Consider the following 20295-nt stretch of genomic DNA (forward strand, 5'->3'; position numbering starts at 1 on the left):
GATAGACAGACAGAGAGAGAGAGGGAAAGAGAGGGAGGTAAAGATATAGATGGATTGATATATATAGAGAGAGGGAAAGAGAGGGAGGTAAAGATATAGATAGATTGATATATAGAGAGAGAGGGAAAGAGAGGGAGGTAAAGATATAGATAGATTGATATATAGAGAGAGAGGGAAAGAGAGGGAGGTAAAGATATAGATAGATTGATATATAGAGAGAGAGGGAGGGAGGGAGAGAGAGAGAGAGAGAGAGAGAGAGAGAGAGCGAGAGAGCAGCCTAACCCCGTCCATAGAGTGGTTTAGAGAAGGGTTGGACTGTTTGGCCTTTGACGGGCAGCGAGAAAGAATATCGTATTGACTTATTCCGTCAAGGAAACGACGTCAATGACATCTCTCTGTGTATAAAGATGAGAGAATGAAACCTTCTCTTCGGCTGGAGAACGATGAGGAGAAGCTACAATCGATCGGAGGCTCCACGCTTTCGATGGACCGAAGAGCTTCACCGCCGCTTCGTGGAGGCTGTGCACTTCCTCGGAGGCCACAATAGTACGTTGCAACGGCAAGATTGTTCTTTCTTTCCAATCCTCTTTCGTCTCTCTCGATTTTTTTTTTTCCTTTCTTGCTTTCATGCTCGCCGGCTACGCTCTTCGGTGTTTTTTTTCTTGAACTTACCCTCGCTATATTTCTCTTACATCGCCATCTTGAAACGTCTCTCTTCTCTTTGCATCTTTTTGAAGTTTTGTCTTTCTTCCCCATCTTCTGATGTTAGTATTTCTCTCTTGCCAAGGGCTAATACCCTGTGTTATTCTCTACCTCTCTCTCTCTCTCTCTATCTTTATCTGAATCTCTCTCTCTCTCTCTCTATATATATATATATATATCTTTATCTATGTGTCTCTCTACACATATGTCTCTCTCTATCTTTATCTGAATCTCTCTCTCCCTCTCTCTCTCTCTCTCTCTCTCTCTCTCTCTTTCTCTATATACATATCTCTATCTTTATCTCTGTGTGTCTATATACATATATCTCTCTATTTATCTGTTTTTCTCTCTATACATATATCTTTCTCTATCTTTATCTGTGTGTCTCTCTATACATATATCTCTCTCTATCTTTATCTCTCTATATTTATCTTTATCTGTGTTATACGAACCTTGATCTAGGTTCGTATCGGGAGCAGGTTGGAGGACAAGGTAAGGTAGAAGTTCCTGGGGTAGAGAGGAGAAACGGGAATGGTCGGGGGAAGGCTGAGCAGAGGGGGTAGAGATCGGCCGAGGACGAGCCGCCTGAAGATGCGGTGAGGAGGAGAGCGGAGACAAGAGACTTCTTTCTTCTTGGCTGCTGTCCTAAAGGGAGGGCATCCCTATTTAAAGGAAATACATAGTCGCCAAATGACTGAAATACCCCTATGGGCTAACATGCCAAAACTACCCCTAGATAGGTTGAAGATCCTCTCAAGAATTCTATCAGTCTCTCTATACATATCTCTCTCTCTCTATCTTTATCTGTGTGTCTCTCTATACATATCTCTCTATCTTTATCTGTGTGTCTCTCTCTATACATATCTCTCTCTATCTTTATTTGTGTGTCTCTCTATACATATCTCTATCTTTATCTGTATCTCTCTCTCTCTCTATATATCTATATTTATCTTTATCTCTCTCTATACATATATCTCTCTCTGTCAAGTGTATCTCTTTCCCTCAGCTCCCTCCCTCTCCCTTTCTCTCTGTCTCTATCCCTTTTCCTCCCTCAAACTCTCTGTGTACTGAGCATATAGCTCTTTCTCTCTCCATGTCCTCCTGTCTCTCTTTTTTTCTCCATCCAACCCCCCCCCCCTCTCTCTTCATTTTCGTCTCTCTCCCTCCTCCCTCCCTTCCCCCCCCTCTCTCTCTCTCTTCATGTTCTCTCTCCCTCCCTCCCTCCCTCTCTCTCTACCTCTCTCTCTTTTCATGTTCCTCTTCTCTCCCTCTCCCTCCCTCTCTCTCTCTTCGTGTTCCTCCTCCCTCTCTCTCCCTCTCTCTCTCTCTCCCTCTCTTTGTCTACCATCTGTTTCTTTCTTTGTCTCTTTCAATTTGTGTTCCTCTCTCTCCCTCTCTATATCTGTCTCTCTGTCTCTCTTTGTGTGTTCCTCTCTCGCCATCTCTCTGTGCACTCTCCCCCTCAGTCTCTCTCTATACTCTCTGTCGCCGTCTTTCAATATACTCTCTCTCTACTTACTTCCCTCTCTCTCTATACCTTTCTCTCTCCTCTCACTCTCTATCTTCACTCTTTCGCGCGTGGCACTTCTTTGTTTTTCTTCTCGGTCCCTCTAATCTCTCCTCGTTATCTCTTCCTGTCGTTCACTCCCTCTTCTCTCATTAATGTTACATTTCCTATTCTCCTAACCCAACAATCAAATATCAATCTATACCAAGAAAATTCAATATCCATTGCATATCATCCAACTATAATGTGTACTGAATAAATTAAAAAACCCGGGAGATAAACTTAGTTAATTGATATTATTATATAACTTTATAAAGTTCTATGCACGTTAGAGTGTATGATAATGCCGCCAAGCATCCAATTTTATGTTCATGATCTACATTTTCATGTTCATATCTACCTTTTCACAGAGGCAACGCCGAAGAGGATACTACAGAGAATGAACACGAAAGAAGTGAGTATATCTCATGTAAAGAGCCACCTTCAGGTAAATAACAGGATGCAGAAAACGAGATGGATAAGTTAGATATTTTAATTTTTATCTATTTATCCTGTGGTGGTCACCTGTTTGAGACGTTTTCCATTCAAAATCTTTATTTGATCCTGATAGTAAATTTTAACTTCATATATGCTTAATTACTGGGATCATCAGCATCATACAATGAAAATAAGGTCTTAATCTTCCATTTTCTATAATCTGTTCAATTTTAAAGATTTTATATAACTACAGAAATTAAGCATGTGACTCAATAATTATCATCAACACATCGCAGCCTGTCAGTATAGAACTATTATTCATGTGAAACCATTTTCTTAGCTTAATACTGTTTAATGACATCTTTATGGAGTTTAAGGTTATGTCAAAAAATGCTTTCCATATGAAAGGTGTATATTAAGTAATATCACATTAAGTAGTGAACTTAAACACATTATTCATTTGAAGTTAGTTCACGTATAGTTCTGGTTTATCTATGAAATTGAGAAGCGCAATGTTTTTTATCTTAAATTTGCCCTCTTATTTCAACTGAGGTAAGTTAGTCCTACAACTAGTTAATGCTCGTACATTTTATTTAAATTTCAGATGTACAGAAACATTAACAATCATGGAAATGATAACGGAATATTGCCGAGGGAGCAGTCACATCAAACAAGAAAACCAACATACGAAGAACTCTATCCTCCAGCATCATGTCATGAACTCCCTCATCATATCATAAACTCTACCCTAGATGTGCCTCAGAAACAGTAAGTCATAACTGATTTAAATTTTATTCAATTTGAATAAAGGGAAATATCATCTGGTTCAAACGTGAAACTGTTTCAGCAAGCCACTCAAGATGTTTTCAAATGACTGGGGAAAACATTTACATGGAAAACACAAGACCTACATTCTTGAAAGTGCAGATTTCAAGGACAATCAGGTAGATATTTAGTTTATATTTATAAAATACTTCTTTCTCTTTACACAAATCTTGTTTATATTATTACCAATCCAATATATTATTATTTTTATGCAGAAAACTAGATGTGTTTACTCTATTATATTGTGCAGAGAGGAAAACTATATTCGCATTTGAAGAAGGGCGCAAGGACAATCATTGAATCAAACCCGTTAAGTCTGTCCTTACAACCTACCACTCTACAAAGAAGTGGAAAGGAAAGACCAGAGGGTGCACAATCCGATCAAGATCTTAGTATGGATGATACTGGTCCCAGTCAAGGATATATTAACCTAGAGCTTTCCATCTCATAGATTTCTCTCTACAGTCTAGTATATCTATAAACTCCATCATTTTTCATGTACAGAAGTATGTATGTAATCATGTATTCAATCATGGTATTTATGAGGCCGCTTGAACGGAATCATCCTCCTAATATCTAAACAAAATATATTTATTTTATCACAGCCTAACTGGGACATTCATCTCTACACATAATATCTAACTAAATTGTTTTAATGATACGTCAAATGCTCATGAAAAAAACCTGAATTATCTTGCTCATGTTCGGAGGTACTTCTTTATTATATTATGATCACATCTTTTGCCTACTGTTTAAAATTTTCAAATTAATTTCTTCACGGGGTGAGATAAGTAACATATTTAATATATCATTGTGATTTAAATCATTATTTTTGGTTTTTCTAGCTTGGGCTTAAACTAAAATAAAAGTAGGTACTTTGAGACACAATAACTTGATATAAGTAGATCCGCTACCCAGTTATAAATTGATCATGGTTTTGAGATATAAGAGTTGGATCCTACCCTTATTTCTGATCTGGTTGGAGGTTAGTCCCTGAATCATGTTCTATGTGAACATATATCATATATTTCTAGTGATACATTCCCATAAATGTTTCAACAACCACAAGACAAAACCCTCTGAAATAGGGTGATACACATCAAAGGAAAATACCAAAATCACTTCAAGACAAAGAAATGAGTCCTCAAATTTTCAAGGTACCTCAACCATTTTTAGCCCCTAATGAGTATGAAAAAACAACTTATTCAGTTACAGTCAAACAATGAGCTCAAGTAAATTAAATCCCATTTTATCACCTATTTCCTCCGTATGAGTTCAAATTCAATATCAAGGCTCCCTTATTAACCTCAACCTATTTTCATTAGATTTAATAAATTGAACAAAGAGAGTTTCTATTTTCACTAATATTTCTATATTCTCAATTTCAATTAAATTAAGTGATATTCTCAAATATTTTATTAAGCCTGAAAATATTGATACTTTAATCACATATAACTAATAATATATCATTTCCAAGATAATTTAGCACTCGGAATTAATCATTGTCTTATAAATATCTTAAAAAATAAAAAAATAAAATTATTCAATTAATCACATTGATGGGGACCTTTCAAGTTTAGAACCATAAAAATATCATTGAAGTCTCACCCTTATTTGTCCAGCCTAATATATATCATATTTGGTATAATGTTGAAAAATCTCCAACATTCAATCTATTTATTTTGACCAAATCATACTAAAAAAGAAATAAAACCTTTTGATTCTTGTAGCTAATTTTATAAGAACAATCCAACATAATTATCTAAAAAAATTTATTTTTGATCCACTAATATCTCTAATTCTCAAACACAAATATAATTAAAATATAAAAGCTTAATTAGCATATCAACTCATGTCAATATAGTTTCCAGATTTATTCAATATTGGGTCATAATTATTATTTTGCTTATCCATTATTCCCACAACTTATTGACATAAATCTTATATTAGAAAAGATAAGAAGTAATAATAATTATCAATTCACCTTTTCCTTCTATTTTCTCTTAATATATTTCACTAGTTCTGCTAAATTTGACAGATGGGATCGTTCAAACATAGCGAACATCTTACACTAGAAATCATTGGACATTCCTCATAGTCTCCTAGTAAACAAAACAACTATTTTATTGGAGGAGCTCGCATATGGAGCAGAGATGACAACTTGTAAAAACATGGCACACATCTAATGACAATTCATTTTAATGTATTTTATGATTTGATGAAAGGTGATACTACTTATAATAAATATCACTGCCTGATTTTCACAATGTGTAGGCATATGTACTGGAGTGGTAAGGCCAAACTTATCCAGCAGAGAGTGTGAGTAGAACATCTCAAGTTGTAGTCTTGGCTATAACTTGAAAGTCAACTTCTACACTAAAATGAAGGATAACATTTTGCTTTTGTGATTTCAAGGTAACTAGGTTTCTTCTCAAATAGGAAAAGTAGCCAATAGTAGGCTTCTGATTTTTGTTGTCCCTCAAATACTTATACGAGCTCATAGTATTGATGCGAAGATGAAATATTACGCTTGTAGTTGAGCCCTTTTCTAGGAACAATGGTTAGATAAAACAAGACACCTATTTATGGCGATATAGGTTGACATCACTGGTGAAGAATACTTTCAAAATTTAGACCAACCCTTCACTCACAAGGATTCTCTTCGACTCTAGAAGTGAAATCTATTGATGGAGGTCAAGGAATTAGCAAGATTTTTCCAAGTCCCACAACACAAAGTGGTGATGAAGATACTGCTTTCTCATAGCATTGATACTTACCTCATCACCACTAGTCTAAGAGAGTGTCATTGACATAACATGCTAAGACAGAAAATCGACCATCTCTCATCTTTGTAAACATAATAGGGTCAATAATGCATGACTGAAGACATAGGTACAAAGAAGGCTACTGAACTCCACAAACTAGGCACAGGGACTCTACTTGAAGTCATTTATAACACCTAGACACAAACACCTAGGAGGAATCTCCTTGAACAATGTATGCTAGAATTTTCCCCATAAACACCTATTCATAGATACTTCCATATATGAAGGCATTTGAAATATCCACCTGATGGGGAGACCATGTCTAATTGATGGCAATATACAGAATAACCCGAATGGAGTTTACATGAATAAGTGGGGACAAGGTTTCTGAATGGCAAAGCCATATGCCCAGGAGAATCCCCAAGCAAGCAGCTGATCTGTGTGACAAGAAATAAAGCCATTGAGCCTGTATTTAAGAGTAAACTCCCTATTGGATGTCACAATGTTAGCATTAGATGAAAAAGGTATAAGCTGCCATGTACCCCAGTTCTACAAGGCATGAAATTTATTATCCATGTCAGCCTTCCACTCAAGCACCTAAAATGCCTCAAGGTATGGATGGGCAATGACTCGGTGGACAACGCTTCGGTGCAAAACACTTCAGAAGGTAGGAGGCAGGTGGTTGTAGAATAAAAAGGTAGAGACAAAGTGAAGTGTAGAAGAATGCTTACCCTTTTGTAAGGTGATGGGAAGATCAAGGTTGGCTGGAGCAGTGGAGGGTGGGAATCTGCATATGGTGGAGAGGAGTTAGTTAAGCATGTGCCAGAAAAAAAGGCAATGGTGATGGAAAGGGACATGATGGATACAAGGATATTAGGGTCAAAGTGATGTAGGAAGTGTTATCAAGAAAGGAGACATTAGTGATAGAGGTCAAGAAGATAATGTAGTGATAGAAGTCAAGAAGATAGACTCAAGGAGGTAAAGAGAATAGGGTGGCATTAGGATAGAGCCAATGTAGGGGAACTATGCTGATAAGCGTAAAAGAAGGTTGGTAGTTTATGATATAGGAGGCTTTCATGAGAGCATTTTCCATAGGTAGTGAGGAACTTTCATCTCAAGGAGATGAGTCTAAATCATGTCAAGAAGATGCTGGAGTTTGCATTTGGTATCACCATTTTTTTGGGAGGTTTATGGGTAACTGTTTTGGTGAATGATGCCCTTGACTTTGAAAATTGTGAATATCCTCAGTCACCCATGATGGAATATAAGCCATTCAGTAATTTCTTCATTCATATATTGTGAATTGACTTTTTATCTTCTCCTACTCGTAAACTCGGCCCCCAGAACCTGCTGTTAAGGAAAGAGTTGAATATGGGAAGTCAGAATTTTAAGGAGAAATTATAGGGTGGCAGTACAGATTTAGGATTGGTCCTTGAGGAGTGAAACCAAAGAAACCTAGATATAATCATGCACAAAGACTACATGATAAAAATTACAAAAGTCAGATGGCAGGCGCGAGGGACCCCAAACAACCCAACACATGATGTCTTTAGGCCTAGAGCAAGAGATGCCCCTGATTTAAGGATATGAAGAACAATGGCGTTTAACTAAATGAAAGAAAGCATTTAAGAACTAGGTGAGACAAGCCCAAGTTAAAGCTTTTCAAATTTGGAAACAGAAGGATGGCCAAGAAAGGGAAATGTATCCGAGGAAGATAAAAGGAAGTGAACTCTGCAAGAATAATGATTAAATTTAGTCCCCATAGGTCTTCGGTTCATTCTGAGAGCCCTAAAAACCCAAAAGTGTATATTGAAAAGGACAAAAGGGGAGAAAAAATTAAAGGAATAAGTTATGACTGTGATGGATAAGACACTAATGCGAAAACTGGGAATGTATAGAACATCTTGAAGGAGTATGGATTCGGAATTAGGTGTCATTTTTGTCACTGAGGTAATATAAAATTGATATAAGAGACCATCCTTAATAGAACATTGTGTATGGGATGAATGTAAGGCACTCGAGTTGATTGACCATGACAGGTTATCAGAGGCAAGAAGAGCAAGTGTAATTGAGGTAGAAGCACGAGTGGTCACATAAACTCTAGAATATCTAGTTGTTAGCATGTTTCAGTGCATCACATTCATTATGAGAGGTCAATTATCAAAGCAGGAGTAGTGGGTGAATAATTGTTGGAGAGAAGCATTTGAGCATATTTGGCTTGGCTAAAAATACTCATTAATTGAATTCATACTAACACAAAATGGTAAATATTCTTTGTCTAAGCATATTAAAACTTAAAGTATTAGTTATCCTTCTTGGAGAGCTTTTACAAATGCTTAGATCTCATCAGTAAGGTTTGAGAAAAAATATAATATTCATCATTGAACATTATACATATATTTTCTAATTGAACTTGTGCTGCAATTTTTTTCTTTCTTTAGTTGTTATTCTTCTTAGACAACTGATTTATCTTCTTATAAGACACATGGATGAATAAATGCATATATATTTTGATCTAGAATCCACCAATTTTTCATATTCAGGATTTAGGCTGAACTTGACTAATTTTTTGCACAAAAATGTTGGTGGCGGATCATCTTTAACTTATTTCATCATCTTGTGTCTGTTCAGAATGGGAATAGTCGAGTTAGTCAAGGTTTCATTATTATAACTTTCCGGCTTCAAAGAGAGAATGATTCCAAATGAAACAAGTGATGTTCATCGCTTGAGATAATGATGGCTTATGCACCAGACCTTCGAGTTTAGTGGTCTCTTTTATTATGACTTTAATACCATGAAAGCGTTTTAGAAATCTAGATCGAGATGAAATGAGAGAGATGAAGACGAATATATATATAAATCATGGTTTTGTTATAGAAACAAAACAGTAATCCTGGATTATATTATGGTGATATTTAAGTGAAAGCGTCATTACATGAGTATTGATTATGAAAGATTCTGCTACTAGTACTTTTGTATTGGCTGCTAACTTAGGTGCTTCCATATTTAGGTGTTATATTTTTGTCCATTCAATTATTGTTATGAGTGAGTTGTGTCTTCATTATGTTCTTTATCATTTTACCTTGTTAAGTTGTTAGTGATGGGTTTTAAAAAATTCAGTTTAAAAAATATCATTTTAAGGTTCACATTTAAGCAAAAATTATCAAAATCATTTGGAAACTCATAAGGTGTAAACCACAAATATCAGGTATTGAAATTGTAATTTAGAAATTTTTATAATTTTTGACTTGTATGATTTTATTAGAAATTTAGAAGATACTAAAATCAAACTAAATACAATTTTTTAATAAATTAAATAAGCCATTATTTTAAATAATTTTTAATAAGTTTATTGGAATTATTATGGGAATTTTAAGCACTAAAAATGACTTAAAATAGCTAACATATATTCCCCCTATTTTTCAGATGGGAATTGTTAGGGTTCACACACAAAGCAGGTGGTACACAACAATTGGCAGAATTGTACATTATTGTGCAATGTGTAAAGAGTGATATATCTTGTGAGATGGGAGAAGTTTTTGGATGTTCATGGAGGTTCTGGAATGATATGGACGTATGATATCCATATGGACAAGAATATAGAAAAAACAACGATAAAGCACGAGAGGCAAAAGGTGGATTACTACAAGAATCTGGGTCAGTAGTCCAAATTTTGGACTATGGTAACCTTATCGTTTTCTGAAATGTATTAGTGATAAGATAAAATTAATCAATTAAATGATGCATTTATACTTGTTTTGTACCAATTAGATTCTCACTTGCATTATTCACCATTGAAGGATAAAATAAGAAATTTATGACTTATTTTCCTAAGTCTACTTTTATTTAGACTAGCCCTAGTTCTTTCCTTAAGTTAAGTAGCGTTCTCACATATTCTTCGAGTTTTATTTGAAATACAATAATTAGGTAAATAAAATGGTGAATTTGGGATACAAATGGAAGGAAAGGAGATACCAAAACCATTCTTGTTCTACAAAATTTTGGGAGAGAGAGTTCAAGGGTGATCAAGATTCTTGGAGATAGAGCACTCCTCCGCCCTTGCGGGAAGTGCCAACAAGGTTTGTGTAATCTCTTGAATTTTTTATTTAATTTTCTATTCGTTCGTTCTAGGTAAACATTTCGGTGGATAGCCTAGACTTCAAGCTTTCCAATTCATCAAATGACACTAAAAAATCCTCTTGTAGCCAAAGTTATAAATTTTTTTGTCCACTACCCATTGGTGCCACATTCTGCAATCCAGAGGAGCGTGGCCACCCACAAATTGTGCCACATGAAGGGCGGCCAAGGGCTCTCTTGAACCTTAAAATTTATTTTTTGCTGTAAAAAGTGTTGAAAATTTCCTAAAAATTATATTAAATTATTAAAACTAATCTAAAATGACATAATATTTATTTTGTTGATTTAAAATAGTTTTGTTTAATTTTCATTTATTTCATTGATTTTCCTCTTATTAGAATAGGGAGGGACATGGTCAGACTGGACCAAATAAGACGATCGGTCAGGCTTTTTAGGGCTGACCAAACCTTCTGGTCCGGATCCGGCTTACACATCAAACCAGACCAAAGACCTTTACTCTCTCTCTCTCTCACCTGCTCCCTCTCCCTCTCCCCCTCTCTCGCTCTGTTCTTTCTTCCTTTATCTCTCTCTCTCTCTTTTGTCCTCTCTCCATATCTCCCGCTCGTTCTCTCTCTCTCTCTATCGTCCTCTTTCCCTCTCGCCTGAGTGTTCTCTCTCCCTCTATCTGTCTCTCGTTCTCTCGTTGTCTCTCCCTCTCTCCCGCTCGTTCACTCTCATTCTCTCCCATTCGTTCTTTCTGTTGAGGACTCAGAAAACTCCCCTAAGAGAGAGCCAACTTGCCACGTCGACGGTCCCCTCAGCAGCCAGATCAATAGGGACTAAACAAGATAAGATAGTAAGAAATTGACACACACCCCTATACTCCTTAAGAGATTTTGCGGTCAGGATTAAATCTAAGTTCAAAGATAGATAGGATGAAAAATAGAGGACTAGGATTAAATAAAAGTTAGGAAACACATCGAGGGTCCAGATTGAATCAAATGTGACCGTTATACCCAGTTATGATGGTCAGGATTAAAACGCTCTCTAATGGCTATACCTGTTGTAAACAACGGAAATAGTTACAAAAGGTCATGTTTCTATAATTTTTCTATTATATGATACTATAAATTACCAACCAATGTTAACAATAATTCTTGAGGAATACGGTGATCCTTTAATCACCATTCTTGGTGTCTCTTCTCTTCTCCTTTCTTCAGCTCCTTTTCTTCTATCTCTTTCTTTATTATTGTCTCTCTCCGAGATTTCTCACTCCCTCCCTCTCTTTCTCTCCTTCTGTTCCGGTCTCACTCTCCCTCCCTTTTGCCCTCTGGCCTGTTCTCACTCTCTCCTTCTCGTTTTCTTTCCCTCTATCCGTCTATCTATCTCATTCTCTCCCTCTCTTTCTCTCACCCTCTCCGGCTCTCCTTTCTCTCTTCCTCACTCTTTCACCGGCTCTTCCTCTCTCTCTCTCTCTCTCTCCTTCTCTCCCCCCTCTCTATCTCCCTCTCTCTTCCGGTCTTACTCTCTCTCGTTCGCCCACAATCCCTCGCTCCCTCTTTCCATTGATCCCATTCTCATTATCTTCCACTCATTTTCTTTCTTTCTATCCCCCTCTCTATCTCGTTCTTCACCCTCTCTCCCGATCTGCCTCTCCTCCTCTCTCTATTTTGTTCTCTCTCTCTCTGTCACCCTCTCTCCCGCTCTCCCTCTCTCCCGATCTCCCTCTCCACCTCTCTCTATCTTGTTCTCTCCCTCTCTCTCACCCTCCCTCCCACTCTCCCTCTCCTCTCTCCCTCACTCTCTCACCCCACTTTCCCTCTCCTCCTGTCTCCCTCTCTCTCAAGTCCTCTCCCGCTCTCCCTCTCCTCCTCTCTCCCTCTCTCTCAAGGCCATCTCTATTGAGGAGTTTTAATCACCGCTCACCTGCCACATCAGTGAACCGACGACGAATAGGATTTAACATAAGATTAGACTAGTAATAGACGAACACGTACCCTATACTCGTTAAGAGATTTAGTGGCTAGGATTAAATATAGGAAAAGATAGACGGCTAGGATTCAACATAGATTCAATACAGATAGATGGCTACAATTCAACACAGATAGGGAACAGATAGATGGTTAGGATTCAATCCAGTATAGCTGTTATAACCTGTTATAATGGTCAGGATTGTTCGAACAGATTAACGTTCATATTGTTATTACATAGTTTCTATAAATAAGAAGATGCATGTATTCTTTTCGATGCGGGAAATAAAAGGATTGTAATCACTTTCCTTCTTGCCTTCTTGCATCTTCTTCATTCTTCTTCTTTCTACATGTTCTTCTCAATCTTCTCGCATTTCTTCTGGTCACGCTCGCACAAAGAGTTCAACCGAACTCAACATCTCTCTCTCCCTCTCTCCCTCTCTCTCAAAATCTCCACTGCTCTCCCTCTCCTCCTCTCTCCCTCTCTCTCAAGCCTCTCATTCTCTCTCCCGCTCTCTGTCACCCCCTTTCTCTCCCCCCTGTCTGTCACTCTCTCTCCTGCTCGTAGTCTTTGCCTCTCTCCGTCTAGTCCTTTCTCTCTCTCACCCTCTCTTTTGCTCTCCCTCTCTCACGCACTCTCTCCCTCTCGCAATCTCTCTCTATTGAACTCCGTCCCTCTCGCCTGCTCCCTCTTCTTCTCTCCCCCTCACTTCCCTCTCAGGCTCTCCCCCCCTCTCGTTCCCCCTCTCTCCATCTCTCACTCTCTTCCTCCTTCTCTCTTGTTCTCTCCATCTTACCTGCTCTCTCTCTCTCTCTCTCCCTCACACACACACACACACACCCTCTTTTCTTTTGGTATTCTCACTGCCTTTTCACTATCTCAGTGTCACTCTCTCCCTATCTTATTCTCACACTCTTTCAATATCCCCTCTCACTCTCTCATTATTCAACACTGCTTCAGCACCAGACGTGACATTAGATGTAGTAAGATGACCAAGTTAAGTTAACAATGACTATCCAACCGAAGACCAGACCAGACCGAACCCAGACTGACACCGAGACCAAACTGAAAATTCCAAAATCGAACTGAGACCAAACTGTGTCCTTCCCTATATGGGAACTTGAAAATTCCAAAAAAATAGAAAATCACCTAAAAAAATTATTTATAAATATATTTGAATTTCTCCTTGTGGATTTGAGCCTTAATCTATTTTAAGGAAAATTTATAAATATGGTTGCAAAAATCAGAGCCTTCAAACGACTTATTTAACCCAAATTATGGATTATCAATTAGTTATGGCATGCATTGAGTTAAAATAAAAAGTTGATTTATATAAATGATTTATCATTTTCAGTTGATAATTTAAAATTATTTAGCATTTTATTATCATTAAATATTTATTATTAATAATTTTTATAAGGATCTCTAAGAAAGCGAAGGGCACCATCACTTATAAAATTGTGAAACCCTAGGGATAACCACCAACATTATCTCCTAGCTCTTCTTGGCCAGCATCTGATTCCATGTTGGGATTTAGGAGCTCACTCCTCACTCTCATTTCAATGCAGTATGAATATCTAGCCAAATGCATAGAGAAGGATTTTGATATTAGTAGCCAAACTACTTCACTGACACTAACATTGAACTTGATGGTTTGCTCGGTGATATTGCCAGTCAGATGACGCTCAAGATGTGTGATAATGATAAATGTTAATGATTTTCATATTTTCAAATAATAATTAAGGAATCATGATGGATAAAAAATTGACCTTCTAATACATTGTCACTTAAATAAAGATACTGAACTCTCATCATGTAATATTAGAGGTGATAGAAAGAACAACATGGGTAGAAGTCATCATTATATTTGGAATTATAATAAACCCTAATCCGGGGTTGAAAAGTCCTTTTAAGGTTTGGATTTAAATAAAAATTTTAAATATTTTTCCTCAAGACATGAATGATAAATACATCCGTGCATTTAAATTTTAAATGTTATTTTTGTAATTAGAAATGTTATTTTATATTTTTTGGGATGTTTGATATGTTTCTTATAATGACATTCAGTTAATCAAAACAAACTAGAAAGAAAATTAATTTGAATGAATAGAAATTTTAATTATTTTTTATTACTAAATTCTTAAATTATTATAATATTTGGAAGAAAAATTCAATAATTTTTTGGAACAGTAACATAATTAACTACTGTTTGTATAAGTAGCTATGGTCCATGTAAGAGAGGGGGTGATATTTAGGTTATTGAAATTTTATCCATTCTAATCTAGTGAGCTGTGTGAAATATCGTGTACGTACATTGGGAGTGAATTAAATGATACGGTATACTCAGTTTTTTTAAGGGAGCTTAAGATAGTCCTTAACATTGTTTGGGGGTATTCAACTCAAGGTGATGATGAGCCCTAACCACTTTTGTGTGAATGCTCCCCAAGCAAAACACTTGGAAATAAAGCCTATAAGGATGCCAAGAATATTAAGTTTTGGTGAAGTTTCATCATCCTTGACCCTTAAAGCCATTTATGGAATGGATATGCTTGACCTCCTTAGAATAAACCCCCAAGGCATTATCTTGTTCCACCCAAGGCCTTCACCTAGTTGAACCCGCAAATCTAACTGAAACCCACTCAAAGGCTTCATATTTAGTTTATCCAAGCACTATTATATATATAATCATTTCCATCAAGGCAGGTATTCTACGATATCCGATAATAAATAATCATTGAATTTTTTTTAACGAATACACTTTGAATATTCAATTAGGTATATTTAGATGATTAAACATATATTATTCTACCTTTATTCTCATTCTATTATTGTCTGCTTTTTTTTATCGATCTCCTTCTTTATCGTGATCGTTTTTTAGTCCTCACGATCAAACTTACCACTATTTAAAAACATGGGGACATTAGGATTCTTCATGTGAAATTTCAACGGAGTGCTTATGGATGCTTCTTCCTATTCCCTAAAGCTTCCAAAATACTACATGAAAAATTATGAATAAATCCATAGACTCAGGAAACCTGAAGAAAATAAATAAATAATTGTTCACAAAATTTTAAGTAATTAAACCATAAATCATCATGTAGTTTGGCTGTTCTGTATTATTTTTAAACTCTAGATATTATTGACTTTTATAAGTAATGTTTCACTTAAATAAATTAAAAAGATTAGCAAAAATATCCATGTGATGATCTTCAGGCCAAAATCACTGAAGGTGCAAATTTGAGGTCACAATGTAGACCTCATTGTAACTTCTTCAAACTTGAACCAACAAACATGATTGCAAATCCTATTGGTCTGGGATGATCTTAGAAAAAAAACATGGTATTGAAAATTTTATCATAAAAAACCTGAATTTTTTTCAGAAGATATACTGTTTTCTCTTTGTAGTGCAAATTTTCACATTCAGCAAAATTTGAAATGTGTATAATATGAGGGAGAAACATATGATAGGAAAACTGCTTCAATTTTGAACTTACATAAGTACATATTTTCCATTTATTTCATACGCCCCTAAAGATAGAACCAATCGTTGTAGCTCCTCCATGATTTTCGAGTTTAAAAAACCCAACATATTTTGGTATATATATGAAATTATATTGTTTAATATATAAAAAGGTCTCAATTTTATTCAGAAATACATTGGCTTTATAAAATAATTCATTAATTTGAATGTAAATACTTAAGGTAAGTAGATAAATATACATTGTTCATTATCTTGAATTGGTCAAATGATGGTCAATCAATATAATTATTTTACCAACGACATTAGAACTTTTTTTCAACATTTCATACAAATCTCAAATCCTGACAAGATGATTTTACTTATTTACCAGATGGTCAACATCATATGTCCTCATATACATGAAGGTTATAATCGAATCCAGGTTAGAGTTGCATAGTTTGAATTATATGATGTTGATTATCGTAACATGCATAAATCCAAACATTAGTAAACATGCCTTTATTATTTCAAACCCATTGGCTGATGTTTGTTTTGGCATAATCTACTTTGAGCATTCATCAAAACAAATACTTAGGCATTCTCACTCAAATGCAATATAACCCTTAATCATAAAATAATTAATTTTTTTAAAAAATTAAGACCAGCCAATTTACCATTGTGTTTGTATTTGAGTGTCTGGACCACCAGATCCAGAGGAGTATGCAATGGTGACTATCTAGGCCAGTTCAACACAAAGTTACACAGGGTTGAACAAATCCCCAGTTGAAAAATCTAAGTGGCTGGTGCTGGTGGCACCAAAAAAAAGTTTTAACTTATGTTGGTAGAGGAATTTCTATGGCTGGTGGCTGTAGGAAGCTCTAAATTGTGTCTACTTTAAGAATATAACCTTTTACATGAATATGATAGACAAATGTGAGAAATTAGATCGAACACACTAACCTCATTGTCACACCAGTAACACCTCATTGAACGCACCAAGTAAATTTAAATAGGGAATTGCACGTCCGGGACGTGACGCCCCGAACGTGACGGGACAGATGACGATTCACGACGGACGATGACGTGACGATACTTTTGTCACGTCACTGTCCCATCACACGTCCGAGGATTTCAGAAAAATCCGTCACGTTCGCGTCACCTTCACGGTTTGAGGCGTCCCTGTCACGTTCCCGTCACCAGACGACGTCACCGTCACGTGTGACGTGAACAACAACCATGTGGAGGAGAGAGAATCGGAGGGGCATATCTCCAATTTTCTTTGGACGCGTGAATTAATGAAAGGACTTTTCTGCAAAATGCCATGAAATTGAGTTAGCGACGCCACGTGGTGAAATCTACGCCGTCGAAAAGCTTAAATCTAATGATTTTTAAGCTTTTTTGGTCATTTTTAAAAATTCATGACGGCCATCATCCGTGACTGCCGTCGTGTCACGTCACCCTTCCGAGGCCCCCCCGTCACCATCACGTCACCGTCACGCCCAGTTCATCATCCGTCACCGGCACCGGCACCGTCACGAGTTCCTAATTTTGTCAACATCACAATCACGTGATCCGTCTCGTTGCCTTCACCGCGACGTGTGATGTGACAGACGATGGCTGCCGTTCCCTAAATTTAAATTATAACTTAGTAAGATGCTATTCAAATCTGCTCATGAACATGGCCAAAAGCCATTTACCTGAAAGAATTGAAAACCATGCACTCAAACAACTAATATATGCAGTAGTTTAGGAACTTAGAAACAATTGCATGACTTAATTTTTTATGATTAATTAACAGAAAAGACTTAAAAATGTTTAAAATATCATAATTTCTTACAAATCGGAACATTCTAAGAACTTTTTGTAGAATTGCGCCTATAAATACGGTTCGAATCCTCGGAAATCATGCCATGGAGAGGGGTTTAAGAATTGGAAATTTGCAATCTCCGCAGTCCAATTTGATTTGATCTTCCCAATTCGATTCTCCATTCACAGAGGATCGAGTCGGGACGGCAATGGAAAGCGCAAAGGAGGATTTCCTGAAGCAATTCGGCGAGTTCTACGGATACCCTGGAGGAGAAAAGAGCGTCGAAGAGATCAGAGCATCCGAATTTAAGAGACTAGAAGGTATGAAATTCATTCTTCATTTGTTTGCTCAAAGCCTTAGAGATTCTTATACAATCTGGGCTTAAATTTCAATCAGGACTTGTTTATTTAGACCATGCCGGGGCAACTCTGTATTCAGATGCTCAAATTGAGGCTGTGGCCAAGGATTTCACCTCCAATATCTATGGGAATCCTCGTATCCTAAAAAATTGAACATTCTTTCCTCGTAATTACATTTTTATTTCGCCGTTGATTATGGTTTTTTAATTGGATGCTTGTTTTAGTTTTGGCCGTTAACTCTTGAAGTATAGATAGCCAGAGCGAATCGAGTATGGCGACGTCTGATATCATTAGTAGAGCTCGCCGGCAGGTATTTTTCATGATTAATTGAATTGCTTTTCTTTGGCCTTACTTAAATTCTATAGGTGTATTTTTTCATGATTGATTGAATTTAATTGCTTGCTTGTGGATCGAAGTTTTAAGGTTAATAGAAAAGGGATAGAGGAAGTATTCTAAATTAATTTCAGGTTTCAACTGGGGGCTGTACAATCATGAAAATCATAGGTGGCCACATTAAAATTTAATGTTTACCTGTCATGTGCTGTTATGTTGAAGTCTGCACTTTAATGTCATAAATTTGGATTAAATATTACTGAGATAAAGTTTGTATCTATGGTGAAATAGTTGTCCCTTTGAGGGAGGGACCGATCATAGAAGACGAGGGTGTATGGTTGTGAGGGAAGGGACCGAGAGAAAGACTGAGAGCTACATCTTTTTAAAGGAAATTAACCCAAGATCAAAATGGGCGAAAGTGCAGAATATACCCCTGGTAGGTAGTTTGGTTAATGATGAATTTGATTGAGGTGTTCTGGCAACATATGGTATCCAGGAAGGACCAACCGAAATACATCCAAAATGACTTAATATGGACATGATGCCTCGATCTTCCTCAGATTTTCTGGCAGTTTACGGGTTTGTAATTTTGATTACAGGTCCTCGAACTGTGTAATGCTTCATCGACGGAATATGCGTGCATTTTTACTTCTGGAGCAACCGCAGGGCTCAAAATCATTGGGGAATCCTTTCCTTGGAGTGAAGAAAGCTGCTACGCGTATACAGTCGAGAATCATAATAGTGTCCTTGGCATCAGAGAGTATCCTTTTATTGGTTTACTGGATTTTTTCATGGTTTTTTTTATACTTATTATTTTGTTTTTTTACAAGGTTCAGCTGCAGAAGACATGTTACATGTGGATAGCAAAATATTTGAAATATTTTGGCTTGTCATTGTACAGGGACACGATTTTAGTCTTGATATCAGTATTTTTTGGTTTCTGATTTGTGCATCTAATCTTTGAACATAACAGTGTTTTATCTTGGACTTTTGAAATCTTGGAGTTTTATCTTGTGTATTAACTCAATACTTTTGACCAAGAATCAACAAACATTTATCTTCTTAAAAGAAACTCATGAGAAAACCTGTTACGATCCCCATGGAGATCTAACAAAATCAAGAAATGGGACTAGGGATAGAGAGGAGAATAGGAGAGATGGAAGAGGTAAGAGAGAAGAAGAGAAAGCGATAGGTGAACAAACTCTCAAGAACCTCCGAATCAGGAGTTCTTGCCTTCACAAAAGCTGGACACAGCTACTCATGCCAAGAAACCACAGGGTAATCATTCATCAAAAGTCCCTCTAATGACCTTACAAGGGGGTATTTATGACCCTACAATTTCAAGAATCGGTTATCTCATCAGGACTCTAACAATACTTCCCCATCGGCGACAGCTTGTCCTCAAGCTGTTCAAGAGGATCCCCTGGATCCATTATTGGACCGCTAGTTGACTTAGGAATGGGTCAAGTTGGATCCTAGATTGGGTTGAATGATGCCTTGAAAGCAGAGGTGATGATGGCGTTGCTTTCGGTGGAGGAGCATCCAATGGTGGCAACTGCAGCCATGGTATTGATGTAGAAAGCATTGCTGGCTTTGGCTGGCGGCTTGAAGATGGCGATCCATGGAAACTGAAAGTAGGCAGTGATGACTCCCACAGGGACAGTGCCACCTTGTAGTGCAATAGCAGTGCCATTGTGTATCATGGTGGCGGCCACAGCAAAGATGAAAGACTTGACGGACACAGTAAGATAAGGATATGGCATCAGCGGATGTCGATGACATCAGGTAGTGCAGTGGTGGCAACGCTGGAAGAAGAGCTCTATGTGATGGTGACTTCAGCTGTAGATGGAGTGACGTGCAGCGCAGAGGCAGCAGACCGCAGTAGCATCTCAGCTGGATCATGACAGAAAAATGTTGGGTCAGTTGTGGCCCTAGATCGTGGATGATATTCCCCTTTTGGGCCACAAGAGGTGGGCCCAACTTTGAGCGCCCAGTGCAGGCCTTTCTTTGCT

At 37.1% G+C, this 20295-nt stretch overlaps 2 protein-coding genes across 9 annotated transcripts in view; both read left to right on the forward strand.

The window, feature by feature from the left end:
* Positions 1 to 245: 245 nt before the first annotated feature.
* On the forward strand, positions 246 to 4056 carry LOC144707674 (uncharacterized). Of its 2 annotated transcripts, XR_013582504.1 has the most exons (6): positions 246 to 546; positions 1165 to 1298; positions 2620 to 2696; positions 3291 to 3454; positions 3534 to 3630; positions 3762 to 4056. XR_013582504.1 is itself a non-coding variant. In XM_078580895.1 (5 exons), the coding sequence occupies exons 1-5, from the start codon at positions 444 to 446 to the stop codon at positions 3960 to 3962; spliced, it is 642 nt and encodes a 213-aa protein (XP_078437021.1). In that variant the 5' UTR covers positions 253 to 443; the 3' UTR covers positions 3963 to 4056. The 2 variants fall into 2 exon arrangements, 1 of the variants encoding a protein (XP_078437021.1); XM_078580895.1 differs by lacking the exon at positions 1165 to 1298 and having other exon boundaries at positions 253 to 546.
* A 13622-nt stretch (positions 4057 to 17678) lies between these two features.
* Positions 17679 to 20295, forward strand: part of ABA3 (molybdenum cofactor sulfurase (LOS5) (ABA3)) — a 50965-nt gene continuing 48348 nt past the window's right edge. For 3 of the 7 annotated variants that reach the window (XR_013582633.1, XM_078581386.1, XM_078581388.1), the window contains exons 1-4: positions 17680 to 17911; positions 17988 to 18086; positions 18202 to 18260; positions 18883 to 19043. Coding sequence is in view for 3 of the 7 variants with exons in the window: in XM_078581386.1 (XP_078437512.1) it covers positions 17800 to 17911; positions 17988 to 18086; positions 18202 to 18260; positions 18883 to 19043 (431 nt within the window). In the remaining 4 variants the exon portion in view is untranslated. Of the gene's footprint in view, positions 17912 to 17987; positions 18087 to 18196; positions 18261 to 18882; positions 19044 to 20295 lie in introns of those variants that run through there. The other 4 variants (XR_013582634.1, XR_013582635.1, XM_078581389.1 and 1 more) reach the window with 3 other exon arrangements.

This window comes from Wolffia australiana, chromosome 9, assembly GCF_029677425.1.
Source record: "Wolffia australiana isolate 7733 chromosome 9, ASM2967742v1".
Lineage (NCBI taxonomy): Eukaryota > Viridiplantae > Streptophyta > Magnoliopsida > Alismatales > Araceae > Wolffia > Wolffia australiana.